Below are 14,260 nucleotides of genomic sequence, written 5' to 3' on the forward strand. Positions count from 1 at the left end.
TTTAAAGATTTTGTTTATTTATTTGACAGAGAGAGAGGGAACACAAGCAGGGGGAGTGGATGATGGAGAAGCAAGCTTCCTGCAGAGCAGGGAGCCTGATGTGGGGCTTGATCCCAGGACCCTGGGATCGTGACCTGAGCAGAAGGCAGAAGGCAGATGCTTAATGACTGAGCCACCCAGGTGCCCTGTTTGTTTTGTTTTTTAAAAAAGAATTTAGAGAAAGCAAATAAAACAATCTTACAGGGTTCTTACCACTAAGCCCATTTTTTAAAACATTATCATTTGCAAATATACTGCTCATGATCATTGGATACTGCCTTCTCTTTTATTTTTGCTCCTTTTTTACTTGTTTATGAATGAAATTCATCATATTTACATGGTGAGATCATAGATAAAAATGTTTTGCTCTGTTTTGTTTCAGTTAGGGCCATAATATGAGAGATTGAACATTATGATAATTCCATAACTTCAAAATGGCTTAAGTTTATAACCTAGTTTTTTTTTTTTTTAAACTATTGGTAATAATCACAATGGATACATCAAGAAAGAGAAAAGCAGATTATTTGTAAGTTTTAAAGACTTTATAGTAACTTTGTGTCTATATTAAAAAAAAAAAAATTTGTGGGACACCTGGGTGGCTCAGTGGGTTAAGCCTCTGACTGCGGCTCAGGTCATGATCTCAGGATCCTGGGATTAAGCCCCGCATCAGGCTCTCTGCTCAGCAGGGAGCCTGCTTCCCCTCTCTCTCTCTGCCTAGTTCTCTGACTACTTGTGATCTCTCTCTCTCTGTCAAATAAATAAATAAAATCTTTTTTAAAAAAAGAATTTGTGATAGAAAGCTTACTCTGTTCTTCCTAGCTTCATTGGTCAATATTTAGAATTATGCCTGCATTTTCTCAATCTGTCCTCTGCCCTTAACTCAGTCTTCCTTCATACAAATATGAATATTTAAATACAGAATTCTCCCCCAATTTTTTGAACTATTAACAAAATCTAGAAAATTTCACCCATATATTTATGTGCCTGTCTAGACCCCTTCTTTTAACATTACTCCTCATTCAATAACTTACATGACTTCTTTTGGTTGAATCAAAATAATTTAAAACTAACCACATCTAAAATAAAATTCATGGTCTTCTAAGCATGCTCCTCTTAGAAAACACATTGCCATGTATCCATTTTTGCAAGCAGAAACCTTACCACCTCCTTGTTCTTGCTCCCATCAACCCAATCAACTACCAAATCCTGATAATATTACAACTTAATTCTTTCACACTTGTCCATGTCTTTCCATTTCTAGCAATCCCAGCCATGCCATTATATTCTAAGCTACTTCTGTTTTTCTAATTTGTGCTGTAAGATTACAACCCTAACTGATCTATTCCCATCTAATCTTAATTCCCTCCAGTTTTACTCACTTCACCAAGAAGCTTGCACATCTATGTATGTATGTCTAGATCTATGTAACCATATGTTGCATACAATAATAACAAACATCTAGCACTTACCATGAAGAATACCATGGCATTCTTCAAGACACTTTACATACCCTAACTCATTTAATCCTCACTGTAAGGTAGATGCTATTATTTGTCCCCATTTCATAAATGAGAAGAGACTGAGGCACAGAGAATTTAATGATTCTGCCCAGGACCACATAGCCAGAAATGTGGGGTTTGAACTCAGTAATTTTAGCTTCAGTGTTAATTTTCTTTACCACTACACAATATTAACCCTCAATGAATGGAATCCCTTCTGACTTAAACTCTTCAGGAACTTTTAAATTGTTCCTGGAAAAAAATAAAAATAAATAAATAAATAAATAAATAAATAGCTCCTGGAAACTAGTGTCTAAATTCTGCCTGAAATATTCTTCCCTCCCACCAGTGATAAATACTTCTCATCCTTATAATTTCCTTAATCCTTACTTCTTTAGGGAACCTTTGTAACAAATCAGTATTAGCACCATGTGCCATCAGTTTTGTACCATGTAGCTGTCTGTTAATAGCATTTATCACAGATAAAATTTTATATATTTTTGTGGTTATTCACCTAATTGGTGTCTTGCCAACTATAGTATATACTATTATACCCCAGTGTGTAGTATAGTCTGGTATATATACAGTTCTCAATGTATATTTTCTGAAATAAATAAAGAAAAAAAATGCAGGAAGGAAGGAAGAAGTAAGGAAGGAAGGGTAGACTAGAGGGACGGAGGGATGGAAGGTGGGAGGGGGAAGAGAGGGAATTTTTAGAGTTGAAAAGGTCATAGAGGAACATTTTACAAATTTGCTTCAAAATCAGGAATTCCTTTTACAGCCTTTCGCTTGAACCATTATTCATTCTCTGGACAGTCCTAATGGTGGTTAACTCCATCTCAAGAAAATTGCTTTCATTGTTGGATGATTCTGAGCAATTAATAGAAAATTCTTTCTTGCTAGTGTTAAAATACGGTTCCATATGCATTTCACCAATATGTTCTACTCTTCATTTTGGATCTACTGGAATACATTTTATCCCTTTTCCATATAGCAAATTTTCAAATATTTAAAGTTCTTATATTTATTTCAACATATTCTTGTTCCCCAGCCTGACGATATCTGATTACTTGTTTTTTATGATATACATTTAATAATTTTCTTTGTGTGCTTTGAAGTCTTTTAAAAAAATTATTTTCTTAATGTCAATTAATTTCATTTCTTACCTTTAGCCAACATTTTTTAAAAACTTTGTTCAAAGTATTCTCATTGGTTCCTCCCTCCTAACCCCTCATAAGTTTTCATGTGAAAATAAGTAGGGAAAACTGTATGTTATGTTCTTTTTTTAAGAATTCACCTTATACAATAATTTTAAGTTTCTGAGAAATCTTGGTATAAAGTAACATGTTAGATTTTCCTTAATCTGGTTTTTCACAGACATATATGATCAATTTTCTAGGGAACTATGTCAAATTTTATAGGATATTTCAGAATACTATTTGGAAAATATATAAATTCACATATTAATGTCTATGGAATATTTATTATTTATAGATATGTCCTAGAAATTAGAAGTCTGAAGTAAACTATACTTTGTTACTAAATGGAATCCTAGGTTATTCCTTTCTAACTCATGAGAAGTAGGAGTATTATGTTAAATGACTAGAGTATAAATTTTTCTTATGTTTATCAGAAAAGAAGGAAAAACAAAGGTAGTGGAAAATATATTTGCATGTATTCGTGGTAGAAAAATGGAAATTATTGTGATTACAATACTTTTTATTAAAATATGTTCTTAATAAAACTTGTAAATAACGCCCCTGAAATAAATATTTTACCACTGTTTTGTTAGAAAGCATTCACTCTTTTTATTTAAAAAATCCAAAACCACTGGCAAATATAAGAGCTGAACAATTTGCAATTCAAATGGATTTTAAAAGTTAAACACTAAGATTCTGTGAGAAATGTGTTATAATAAATGTAAAACTTAGGACTTGTTTAATAGAGTACACTGTACTATATTAAAAACAGCAGCTATAAAAAATAGTAGTAAATTGAACATTACTGTTTTTTTCTGTTATTTGGTATTAAACAACTAAAAGTCTCCTTTCATGAAGTATTTAATACATTTCATAACCGTTCTTGAGCTAAATGCTATACTTATACTTACTAATGCTACTTAGCAATCTGAAATCAATTATGATGAAGAAATATCTCATTTTTTCCCATTTTTTTCAGATGTCCTTATCTCCTGTTAGATTACTGTACTTCTACTATAATATCCGCATAAGCAATTTTGAACATATGTAAACCAATATGTCTTTTATATTGCATAACAATGCAGCTGCATTGTTTGATATTAGTAAGCTGTGGAAGAGACAAAAAAGAACTATCTTTGAGTTGATAAACTATCTGAACTCTGTGTCTGTTTTATCAATTAAAGAAAAGCCAACTCTGCTACATATCATTGGTGAAAGCATCTTTGAATAGAAAACATAAGCTATATAAACAAAAATGGTGGCCAAGAGCAATTGGAAATGTGACTTTTGTCTTAAAGTTATGAATGGTAACCAAATTTCATTTCAGAAATATTAGCTCATTAAACAAATTTAGATGTTGAAGATGTGTTTAAATAATGACAGCCTGAAGGAGCCTGAAGCAGTTCATTAAATCCATTGGAATTGGTGGTTTGATTTCATTTCCATCCAGACGGAGGTAGCGAAGGCGAGGTCCATAACCGAAGAAGTCTCGTTCTGCTGGCAGTATGGGAGGACATATTACAGAGACGTTCACATCTGTGGAGACAAAGATGGCGTGAACAAGAGAATTAGAAAGAAGAGACCAGGTTTGAGAAGAACAAGAAGCCATGGAACAGTCTTATAGAGGGCCTAGCAACCTGACCTGTGAAAGTGCCAGAGATACAAGCCATTTTTGTCAAGTTGGAGGTATATGTGTCTTATAAAAGTAATGCTAAAAAATGTGCAACAGATATACAGCCCTCTCACTCGATATTCAGTTATACTTTGCACAGAGCATGAGAAAGGACATATTGTTAAAAGCTGTGATGGAGCGGTGCCTGGGTGGTTCAGTAGGGTAAGCATTTGACATCAGCTCAGGTCATGATCTCAAGGTGCTGGGACGGACCCCACATTGGGCTCCCTGCTCAGATAGGAGTGGCTTCTCCCTCTCCTGTTCCCTCTGCGCCCCCTGCCCCGCTCTACCCCCATTAATGCATGCTCTGGCTCTCAAATAAATAAATAAAATCTTAAAAAAAAAAAGCTGAGATAAGAGTAAAAGAATACATCATTTGTTTTCTAAGCTTCCAAGTGAGATAGGGCATGCTTAGACTACTATAAATGAGATGGGTAGTGGAGACAAAGGGTCATAGAAGGATCGGTTAGGTGCATGGGTAGATGGATGGATGAATGAGTGGATAGGTAAGTGGAAAAATCAGTTTATTATTAAGGAAAGTGCTTAAAAATTACCTTAAAATTCAAAATTTCCAATTAGTAGTGTATGATGAGTTTTTAAAAAATACATTTAACATACATTTACATATATAATACTTAAAGAGAAGAACCTTGAATCTTTGTATTTAAGTGTATTTAATTAGAAAGGATGTATTTGCCAAGAATCGAATTACAAAGATCCAAGCCAGGAAATATCCCATCAGCCTTTTCAGATGATTAGGATGTGAGAAATCATGCACCTGCCTTGGATCAGAGCCCTTGGCATCAAAGACTTTACTGAAATTTAGGAGTATTCAGGAGAGAAAAACCTGTTAAAATAGCAAAATTCAGGCAAGTGTGCCTAATAGCTGATTTCAACCATGAATCCATATATTGCTTTTCAGTCTCATTTGAAACTATTTTGAGAAAGAGCTCCTCCCTTAGAAGATGAGACCTACCTGACTTTGGCAATGACCTTCCTTTGAGTTCATGGTTACAATGAGGTTGTAATGCTCTGATCTTATATCATTTTGTGAATTCAACTTGCTAAAAATAATCACTCGTAATATATATCAGTTTGTGTATATAAAGTTATCTTTCACATGCATTATTACCTTATCATCACACAGCATTTATCAGGCAATAGGATTATTCTCCCTACCTGAGCCTTGCAAGGGGTTCAGACAGGTAAGGTAATGCATTCAAGATATTTTAACAAGTGAACAGCAGAGCTGAGTCCCAGCCTTGTCCTTTTCCTACTAGAGTCCCTTGCTTCCTGGAGAGAGTATGTCCCTTTAATGTGCTATCATCCTTGTTACCTTTATGTCCCATAACCAAAGCATGTCTGCATAAATGTAATGGAAGAAGCAGGTGTTCAAATATAGTTATATTTTCATAAATTATTATATTTCTCAGAGAACATCACAAAGTAACTTATTTGAATAGATAACCTTTTTTTGCCAGGTTTAAAGTTCTTTAAATTGTTCAGAGGAAATGAATATTCCCATCTTTTTCATAAGAAAAGGTCACCATCCTGTAAATTCTAAGAACTCTTCATATAAAAGGTATGTTTCTTGGAAATCACTTTATTAAAAACAAGAGTAGATTATGCAGCCAAAAGAAATAAGTACTTTAACAGTTATTATGACACAGTGTGATATACTGGTGAGCCAATAATTCTAGCCAGGGAAATTCTTATTTTACACTTATTTTCTGGGAATATAGAAATGACCCTGCCTGATATCTACATTAAGAAACAAATAAATCTCTCTTTGTTGTTGCTGTTAAAATTATTCTTACCTGGGTTGACAGAAATTTTTCTAAAGTCTTGTGTTCTGGAAATTAAAGTAAAATGTGCTGAGATTATATTGTATTAGTAGAAAACAACACTTAAAATAAGAAGGCCTGATCTCAGATCCTGTATTATATTTATTCTTTGTCCTTGGACAGGTCTCCTCACTTAGTTGACCCTCCATTTCTTTCTTCAGAAACTCTTAATAACTTACCAACCAAGATTCTTGTGAGGATTAATTTGGGGTTTTCAAAGTGTGGTCCTTGGATCAGCAGCATCAATACCTCCCAGGAACTAAACTGTTAGATCTACTGAGTCAGAAAATGTGAAGCTGGGGCCAGCAAGCTATATTTTGTTAAGTCTTCCAGATAATGCTGGTACATGCTAATGTATGAGAACTACTGAAGAACAGAAATATATGAGAAAATACTATAAAACTTTTAAAAACCTGAGTGGAGGAAGAACAGAGTACTACTCTTTGTGTAACTTCATGTATTATGTAAATGACTGGTGTAGATGCCCAACCGTGTGTTGAATTTTGCTGTCTCACTCTTAAAGACCCTTTTTTCTCAACTTCTAAGGGGAATCCCTGATTCAGAAATAGGGATCTATGTGGAGTCCCTTTAAAGTCACTTCCCATATCACATGTCTATGGGACTTCTGTTGCCAGATAAGGAATGTACCTGTAGAAGCCCAGAACTTTCATCAGAGGAAAGAAAAAAAATGCATATATTTAGGTCAATATTGACTGCTGTACAATCTAGGTCAGTGAAACAGATTTGGCTCTTAACATTTTTTTTTTTTTGACCTGTTGCATCTTTTGCTCTTGACTATAGGATTAAACAAGGTGTCTCATTGCCATGGAAAAATGGGGCAGCAGCCTCTTTGTTAATTCCTGAATTATATGCTCAAGTATGCTGGTAGAAAAAACGAAAAAGAAAAAAAATGAGAGAAAAAATTGAATAACTTGAATAACTGAGCAGTACCCAGTAGAAAAATAGTCTATTCTTACAAATAAGATGTCTGTGTGATTATTTGCTTAATGGAAGCTAATGAATAATAACCAAGCAGTACTACCTTCTGACAATTATCTGTGCCATTTTTCTACAAACTACCTGACTGCTTCTCACTTTAGGCATGTATTTTCTAAGGCTGTAGAGGAGAAGTCTCCTCAGATTATCTTCCTATAGGGCTTGCTCCAGGGTTGAAGATAGGTTTCAGGCTGGTTCCAGTGCCCCTGTGGTGAGACCAGGATACTGTCCACCTCTGCAGCAGGGTCAGGGTGGTCTCAGGTGGGACTCTGAAGAGTTTTAATTTAGCATCTCCAGCCTTTTCTTCCTATAACCAAGTCTTCTTGGTCTTCTATAATCAACCTCTGCCTCAAAGGCACTTTGTACTCATTCCTCTCTCCCTTATCAAAAGCTATTTTCAGGAAAGGAGCAATCATTCTACCTTGTTGATTGCCATTAGTCCTAAGAAGTCATCAACTTCCAGGAGCACTTGTTCCATTTGCAGCTGAACAAGGTGTTGAACTACAGTGTTGGTTCCCAATGCCTTGTCCCCAGAGCAGCAGTCTCAGCACCACCTGGGAACTTGTTAGAAATGAGATACTCAAGTCTCAGCCAGATGTACTCAATCAGGAACTCTGGGGTGGTGTCACCATTCTGCACACTTGGAAGCCTGAGAAACCCTCTAATCTAGAGCAGAGACTTTAATTTCAGTGGTTTCAGGCACCTATAGATTTTATGACCGAGATCCCTTTCTGATACCTCCTAAAATCATACTTCTCCTATTACTATGCATGAAGCTGTTTGTGCTTGGTACATTTTCCTAAATAAATCTACCCAGTGAGGCAGAAATACTGGGATCTCCTAGGAGTAAAAGAAGATATATTTCGTTTCTCCATGGATAATCACCTTTGTAGGTTAATAAGTCCACTTTTCAATTACAATTGAAGGCTTGAACTTCTTTGGTTCATTAAGATTGTGTGAGAATGAATAGACAAAGACAAAATACTAAAAGTTGAAAAAGAAATCTAAGGGCACATTAGCTGGGGGTGGTGGTGGGGGAAGCCCAAAATAGTTGCTAATCTTAAAGAAAATATAGATTTAATGACCATGAGCATTTCAGCCAAAGACATACCCTGATGATTACTTACTTTTAATTTTGTTATGATCAAGATGAAGGTGCTGTAAGTGAGCACTGATTCGGGGGACCTTTGTGAGTTGATTGTGAGACAGTTGAAGATCTAGAATTGAAGATACATCAAAACCGCTTGAAGGGAGCCCTGCATCTGAGAGTTTGTTGTGGGTTTAGTCGCAAGAAAGGCCACTTTAGGAATCACATTAAAGTAATTTTCCGGTATTCCTTCAATGGAATTGTTGTCCAGATACAGCTGCATTGTATTGGCTGGTAACCTTGGTGGCATATTCCTTAGGGCATTCTTGGCCATATTTAGCTGCATTAGGTTCTTGAGACCCTTGAAGGTGTCTCTCTGAAAGGCATTGTCTAGCAGTTTATTGTGCTGCAGGTCAAGAAGAGTCAGATTCTCCAAATTGCTGAAGGTCCCTTGAGGAATTCTGGATACCTTGTTTTCTGGCCAGTTGTAGTTGTTCTAAACTCTTGGCAATGGAGAAGGTACCTCCTCCAGCTCATTATCTTCCAGAAATAAGAAAAGCAGCTTCTTCAGTTGGCTCAGGGCTCCTTTTTCAATTCCATAGTTGGTTATTTTGTTCTTGTTTAGATTGATCCATCGCAGCTGGGTGGCATTCTCAAAAGGCTTCTCAGGAATGGTCTCTATCAAGTTGTTCTCAAGATAAAGATACCAGATCCTTGAAGGAATAGGAGGGATTTCTTTGAGACCTCGATTTTCACAGTATAAAGCGGTAGGGAAACTAGGGGGACAGAAGCATTCCCTGGGACAGTCAAAGTCATGCACAGCCCAATCCTCTTGATCATTTACATCATAGACCTGTCTCACACTTCGAGTCCATACAGTATCTGTTATGAATAACACCCAGATGATGAAACAGATTGTGGTTGCCATTATAGTACCTGGGATAGGGGATATAACTGTTAGATGTTTGAATATCTTGACCTTCAGAAAATGAGGTGTACCAAAATAACCAGTAAGCATTGTTTCTTTGGGGGAAGGTGAACACATGTCAACAACTTATACGCAGCTACCCATTAGTACACATGTATTTAGTAGGCGCTACACACAAAGCACTTTGCAAACACTGACACTAGCTCACTAACTTCTAGCTTTCTGGTTTTAACCCAGTCACAGTGAAAACTGAGAAATGAAAAGCAAATTTTAGGAGCTCTAAGTACTTTTCCATTTCAGGCTATTGAATACAAGAAAGTTAACTGAAACCCATGGTCGAATAAAGAGTATTAAAAAAAGTGATCTTTTAATAACTCAAATTGAGAGTCTGTGTTGTTTCTGAGAAGTAAGCATATGCTTTTACTTTTACTCCTAAATGAGCAGAACATCTGGATGAGATTTCTCAGGCTCGCTGGCCCTTGAACCAAAGAAACAGAGAGATCAAAGAACATTTTAGCAGTTTGTTGTGAAGGAAGGCTTTAAGATATGAAGAAAAATGTGTGATTAATTTCTCTCTCTGTTGCTCTACTTCTCTGGCAAATTTTATATTGGGCTGTGGGGGAAGACTTCCAATTTATATTATAAGTACAAAATCAAGTTGTTCAATCAGGGAACTTGGATTATGAACTCTATATCACAAATAAGCAAGTAATATATTCACCTATGGCATTACTATGGTTGATAAGAAACACAACAAAGCAAAGACCATGTTTAGGGACAGATGACTTCCAACTTTTCAGGATGGTTGCTAACAAAGAACAGATTAATATTATTGGTATATGACCATCTCAAGGATAGAAACCCTCCCCACTGAATACCAGCAAGGTGATACGTACAACAAACTGTTCTCACAGGAAAAATAGAACAGTAACATTCTGACCAACGTACATTTAATTCAGTTGCTTGACAATAAAAACAGAATACATTTTACTGACTTTTCAGGAGAAAATAAAACAAGCATCATTTATGAAATGCTGATCTTTCCACTGTGCCACTAAATTGAGGGAAATGACAAGTACAGAGCTGTTTCCGCAAGCTGTCGAATTTTTTACGATCGCAGAATTCTGCTCTGGTCATCTTCCAATAGAGACATATTAACACATTCTTTTCTTCAGAATCAGGATTTACCTTAGTTATTAAGCTGTAATCCTGCCTCTGATGAATCAGAACTTTGAATTCGTAATTTTAGGTTTTTAAAAGTGCAAAAAAATGTTTACCTTGCCTTCCAGGAATATACCGTTGAGTCCTGTGTCTGGGTCTGAAGTTTGCTCAAACTCAGTTAAGGGGGAAAAAACCGAAATGAAACAAAAAAGCAAAACAAAACAAAACAATGCTGTGACTAAAACAGCTTGTTTTTATTGTATGCTGTCAAGCCTCCTATGAGAAAAAAATAAAACCTACTCTGACCAGTCACAGTGAACACCTTTTGATCTATTGTTTCCACTTTGCCAGGGCTTCAGAATGCTTACCTCAGCCTTCTTGGATCTTCTTCTTCCCTTTCTATTGGTCACTGCTCATTCCCAGTAATGGATTGACCCAGGCTCCAGTGTCGTGTTTTTATGAATCCTCCCTAAAATATATGCATCAGTGGCTCCAACTTTAACCCCTCCAAGAACCACAGAACCTTGGTACCTACGCAGCTCAGCCCAGGAAATTCTGACTTTCAGCTCAAAAACCTATAGCCAAAATTCAGGGCGACTGTCACTGAAGTCACAGTTCCAAAGATGTTGTAATGTATTGATATCTAGACCTGTTCAGCCAGGAAGGCAGTTTTGATTTCAAGTATAACAAGAAGAGAGTTTAAAGTGTTTTCTTTTCTCTAGAAAATCTTTTTTTAAAATGGAATATGAAGAAATAAGTGCTGATGTCCTCTGTTTTGGTGGAAATATTTGGTTCATTTCTCATATAAAACAGATGTTGGAATTCTATGTAGATGTATCGCGTGTGAGGGAAAGATAAGAAAATGTATTTGAAAGATTTACAAATGCGATCTGAGAAGCAATACCTGATGTGGACACTAAACATGGTTTATAGATATAATTTTTTATAGATATTTTGTTTTTATAGATATAATTTTTGTTTTATAGATATAATATAGATATGTTTTATATATATATATTATAGATATAATTTTTGTATTTCTGTTTCCTATTGGGAGCTTTATTCCAAGTTAATTATTCAAATGAGGTTTTTTTTTTTCATTAGAACAGATGTTTTGCATTTAATCCTTTTCAAGACATCCATTGCCCTGCTACTGGTTTTCTTTTAACACATAGAGCTAAAATAATGTTTTCTAGTTCTTATATTTGAGAAGAAGAATCGTCATGCCATTTGAGGAAAGACACAAATAAAAATAATTTTCAAACATTATTCTGTGGATGGATTGTAAACATTTTGTTTTTCAAAACTTGTCTTATTCTGAAGTCAGGAAATTTAATTCATGTGACTCCGTTTGCACTGCTCGCATAAACATCATCAAAGAAAGAGCACAGACAAGAGGGGAGGAGGAGAGAGGGCCCTGGACCCAAAAGACCTTTTCTGAACCCCCCCACCTCCTGCCTTCTAACCATCAGCAGGTCAGTGAGAGTTCCACCATACTGGACTACCTCTCAGAGCCAGCCCTACTTTGTCCTAAATGCTTATGGAAATGTTAGCTTTTCTTTAGTATTAGCAGTATGCTCTCAATGGGGAAATTCATTCGAGTTTAAGGGCTTTTACAGGCTAAGATCCGATTCAAACATGATCTCTTAGTAGCTTTTACAGGTACACTTATCTCATGTGAGGAAAAAAAAAATCAAGTGTTACACGCTCTCGAAACAATGATTTCTCCATTGCAGTTCTACTTTCCTCTCTCTTCCTAAACCCTCAAGCTATACACAACAGATGATCTTCAAATCTGCACAGCCTTCTCAAGCTAGTAATCTCTTTTATTTCCTAATTTTCTTTTTTAGCCAAATTACTTGAGTCATTTCTTGATTTGATGACACAAATGTTGCTGCATGTTCTTTGCAGGAAAATTAGAATAGCATCCTGGCTGCCTCCAATCTTCATTTCCTGTTCACCATGGCACCCATGCCCCACCCACCAAAAGATGGCTTCTAATCCCTCTGCTTCCCTAAAATTGCTAAGACAAAAATCAGCAATGATCTTCATATTTCCTGATATATAGAAGCTTTTTAGTGTTTGGCTTACTTGTGACTTTTGACAATGTTGACCCACCCCTTTTATTAAATGTTTCTTAGTTTCTGTGACATTCTTTGCTAGTTTTCCCTTCCTTTTCTTTGTGGATTTTTCCCATTTGCATCCTGAAGCTCTCTATTTCCTCTAACATTTTTTTATTAGTGTTTCTAGTATTTGGAGTTGTTTGAGATTCTGTCCTCTGCTCTGCACTCTTCTTGCTCTCTACACATTTCCTATAGGATTCTGAAGTTTTAACCATTCCTTCTATGATGATGACTCCTGAGTCTTTATCTCTAACCCAGCCTCTGGAAGAAGACCTGCACTTTTCTTATGTGTGTGTGTATAAATACATACGTGCTTTCTGGACCTCTCCTCTTGCACATCGCAAAGGCACATATCTAAAATGAAATTTGCTATCTCCTTTTACTTCTAGCTGTTCTTATCATTTACTTCTGAGTGTGACTATCATCTTACTCAGTTTCCCAAACCAGAAATCTGGAAATCATTCTTAACTCTTCCTTCTCATTTTGCGAGCATCTGAAAACAATCACATTTTAAGGACCCTGGAAGACATGATATAAATAAGAATGACCGTCTACAATGCTTGCCCAATTTAGTATCTTTGCTTCCAGACTATGAACACAGGATGTTTTCCATTGTCAGTATAATGTCTGTCTGTCTCTACCTTAATTTTTCCTAAAGCAGTCCAAAGTACCCTTTTTTGATTACTGATTCCTGGAGCATGGGGATTTAAACCCTTCATTGGAATTGCATATGTGGAAGTTCGATACATGAAATTAAGACAATGGTGAAAATGTCTGAGTCGTGCTTACTGTTATAGGAATGAAGGAAAGACTTTGCTCAGCCTTATGTAACTCTGCTAAGAGGGAGAGAGGTAGCCTAAGGTGTCATGATGTGGCTCTGGCATCAGCTCTCTAGTGACAGATTGGTATTTTCAAAGTCTGTGGGGCTTTGGATATAGTAGGTATTTAAGAAATACCTAATAAATGAATAAATGAACAAATAAACACAAAAGGCAAATGTACCACTTCGATAGGCTTGAGTTTTTTGATTAGCAGAACTATGTAAACAGAAACATGGTTAAGAGGGGAGCCTGGGTGGCTCAGTTGGTTAAGCATCTGCTTTCAGTTCAGCTCTCATGATCCCAGAATCCTGGGCTCAAGTCCTGCATCAGGGTTCCTATTCACCAGGGAGTCTGCATCCCCCTGTCTGCCACTCTCCTTTCTTGTGCATGCTTCCTTGCTCTCTATCCCTCTCTCTCAAAATAAGTAAATAAAATCTTCTTTAAAAAAGAAGCATGGTGGAGAACCTTAGATATACACTAAAGATAATAAAAAAGATGTGAATTAGGGTTTCGCTTTTGCCACTTACTAGTTGTTTGAGCTTGCCCAACCTATTTGACCATTGTGAGCCTAAGTCTACCACTAATGCACCGGCCTTTACTGCACTACTACTAAGGGTAGTCTGAAAATCAATTAAGATAATGGAAGTGATAATGTCAGATAAGTGTAGGAAAGTTTCCCAGTGAAAAAAGTTAAAGCCCAAGAAGAACTTACAAATAATCTCTCCAAACTCTCTCCTTTTACATATGAGGAAAATCACACCCAGAAATGTCTTTCAGCCATGTGATATGGGCATCTTGACCTAGCCTACCCTACTGGGGCTACGGTGCCATTGTTCTTTCAACCTCTTTTCTTCCTTTTAGCACTTTTCAGTGTTTCTTATTTGCTTATCT

The 14,260-nt window shown here is 36.2% G+C and overlaps 1 protein-coding gene across 1 annotated transcript; it reads right to left on the reverse strand.

Moving 5' to 3' along the window:
- Nucleotides 1-3,327: 3,327 nt before the first annotated feature.
- On the reverse strand, nucleotides 3,328-10,990 carry KERA (keratocan). The gene is given in 4 exon segments (XM_047743594.1): nucleotides 3,328-4,273; nucleotides 8,377-8,530; nucleotides 8,533-9,272; nucleotides 10,794-10,990. Coding segments are annotated over 3 exon segments (1,053 nt in total). The 5' UTR covers nucleotides 9,265-9,272; nucleotides 10,794-10,990; the 3' UTR covers nucleotides 3,328-4,106.
- Between the last annotated feature and the right edge of the window lie 3,270 nt (nucleotides 10,991-14,260).

Source organism: Lutra lutra, chromosome 8 (assembly GCF_902655055.1).
Source record: "Lutra lutra chromosome 8, mLutLut1.2, whole genome shotgun sequence".
Taxonomy (NCBI): domain Eukaryota; kingdom Metazoa; phylum Chordata; class Mammalia; order Carnivora; family Mustelidae; genus Lutra; species Lutra lutra.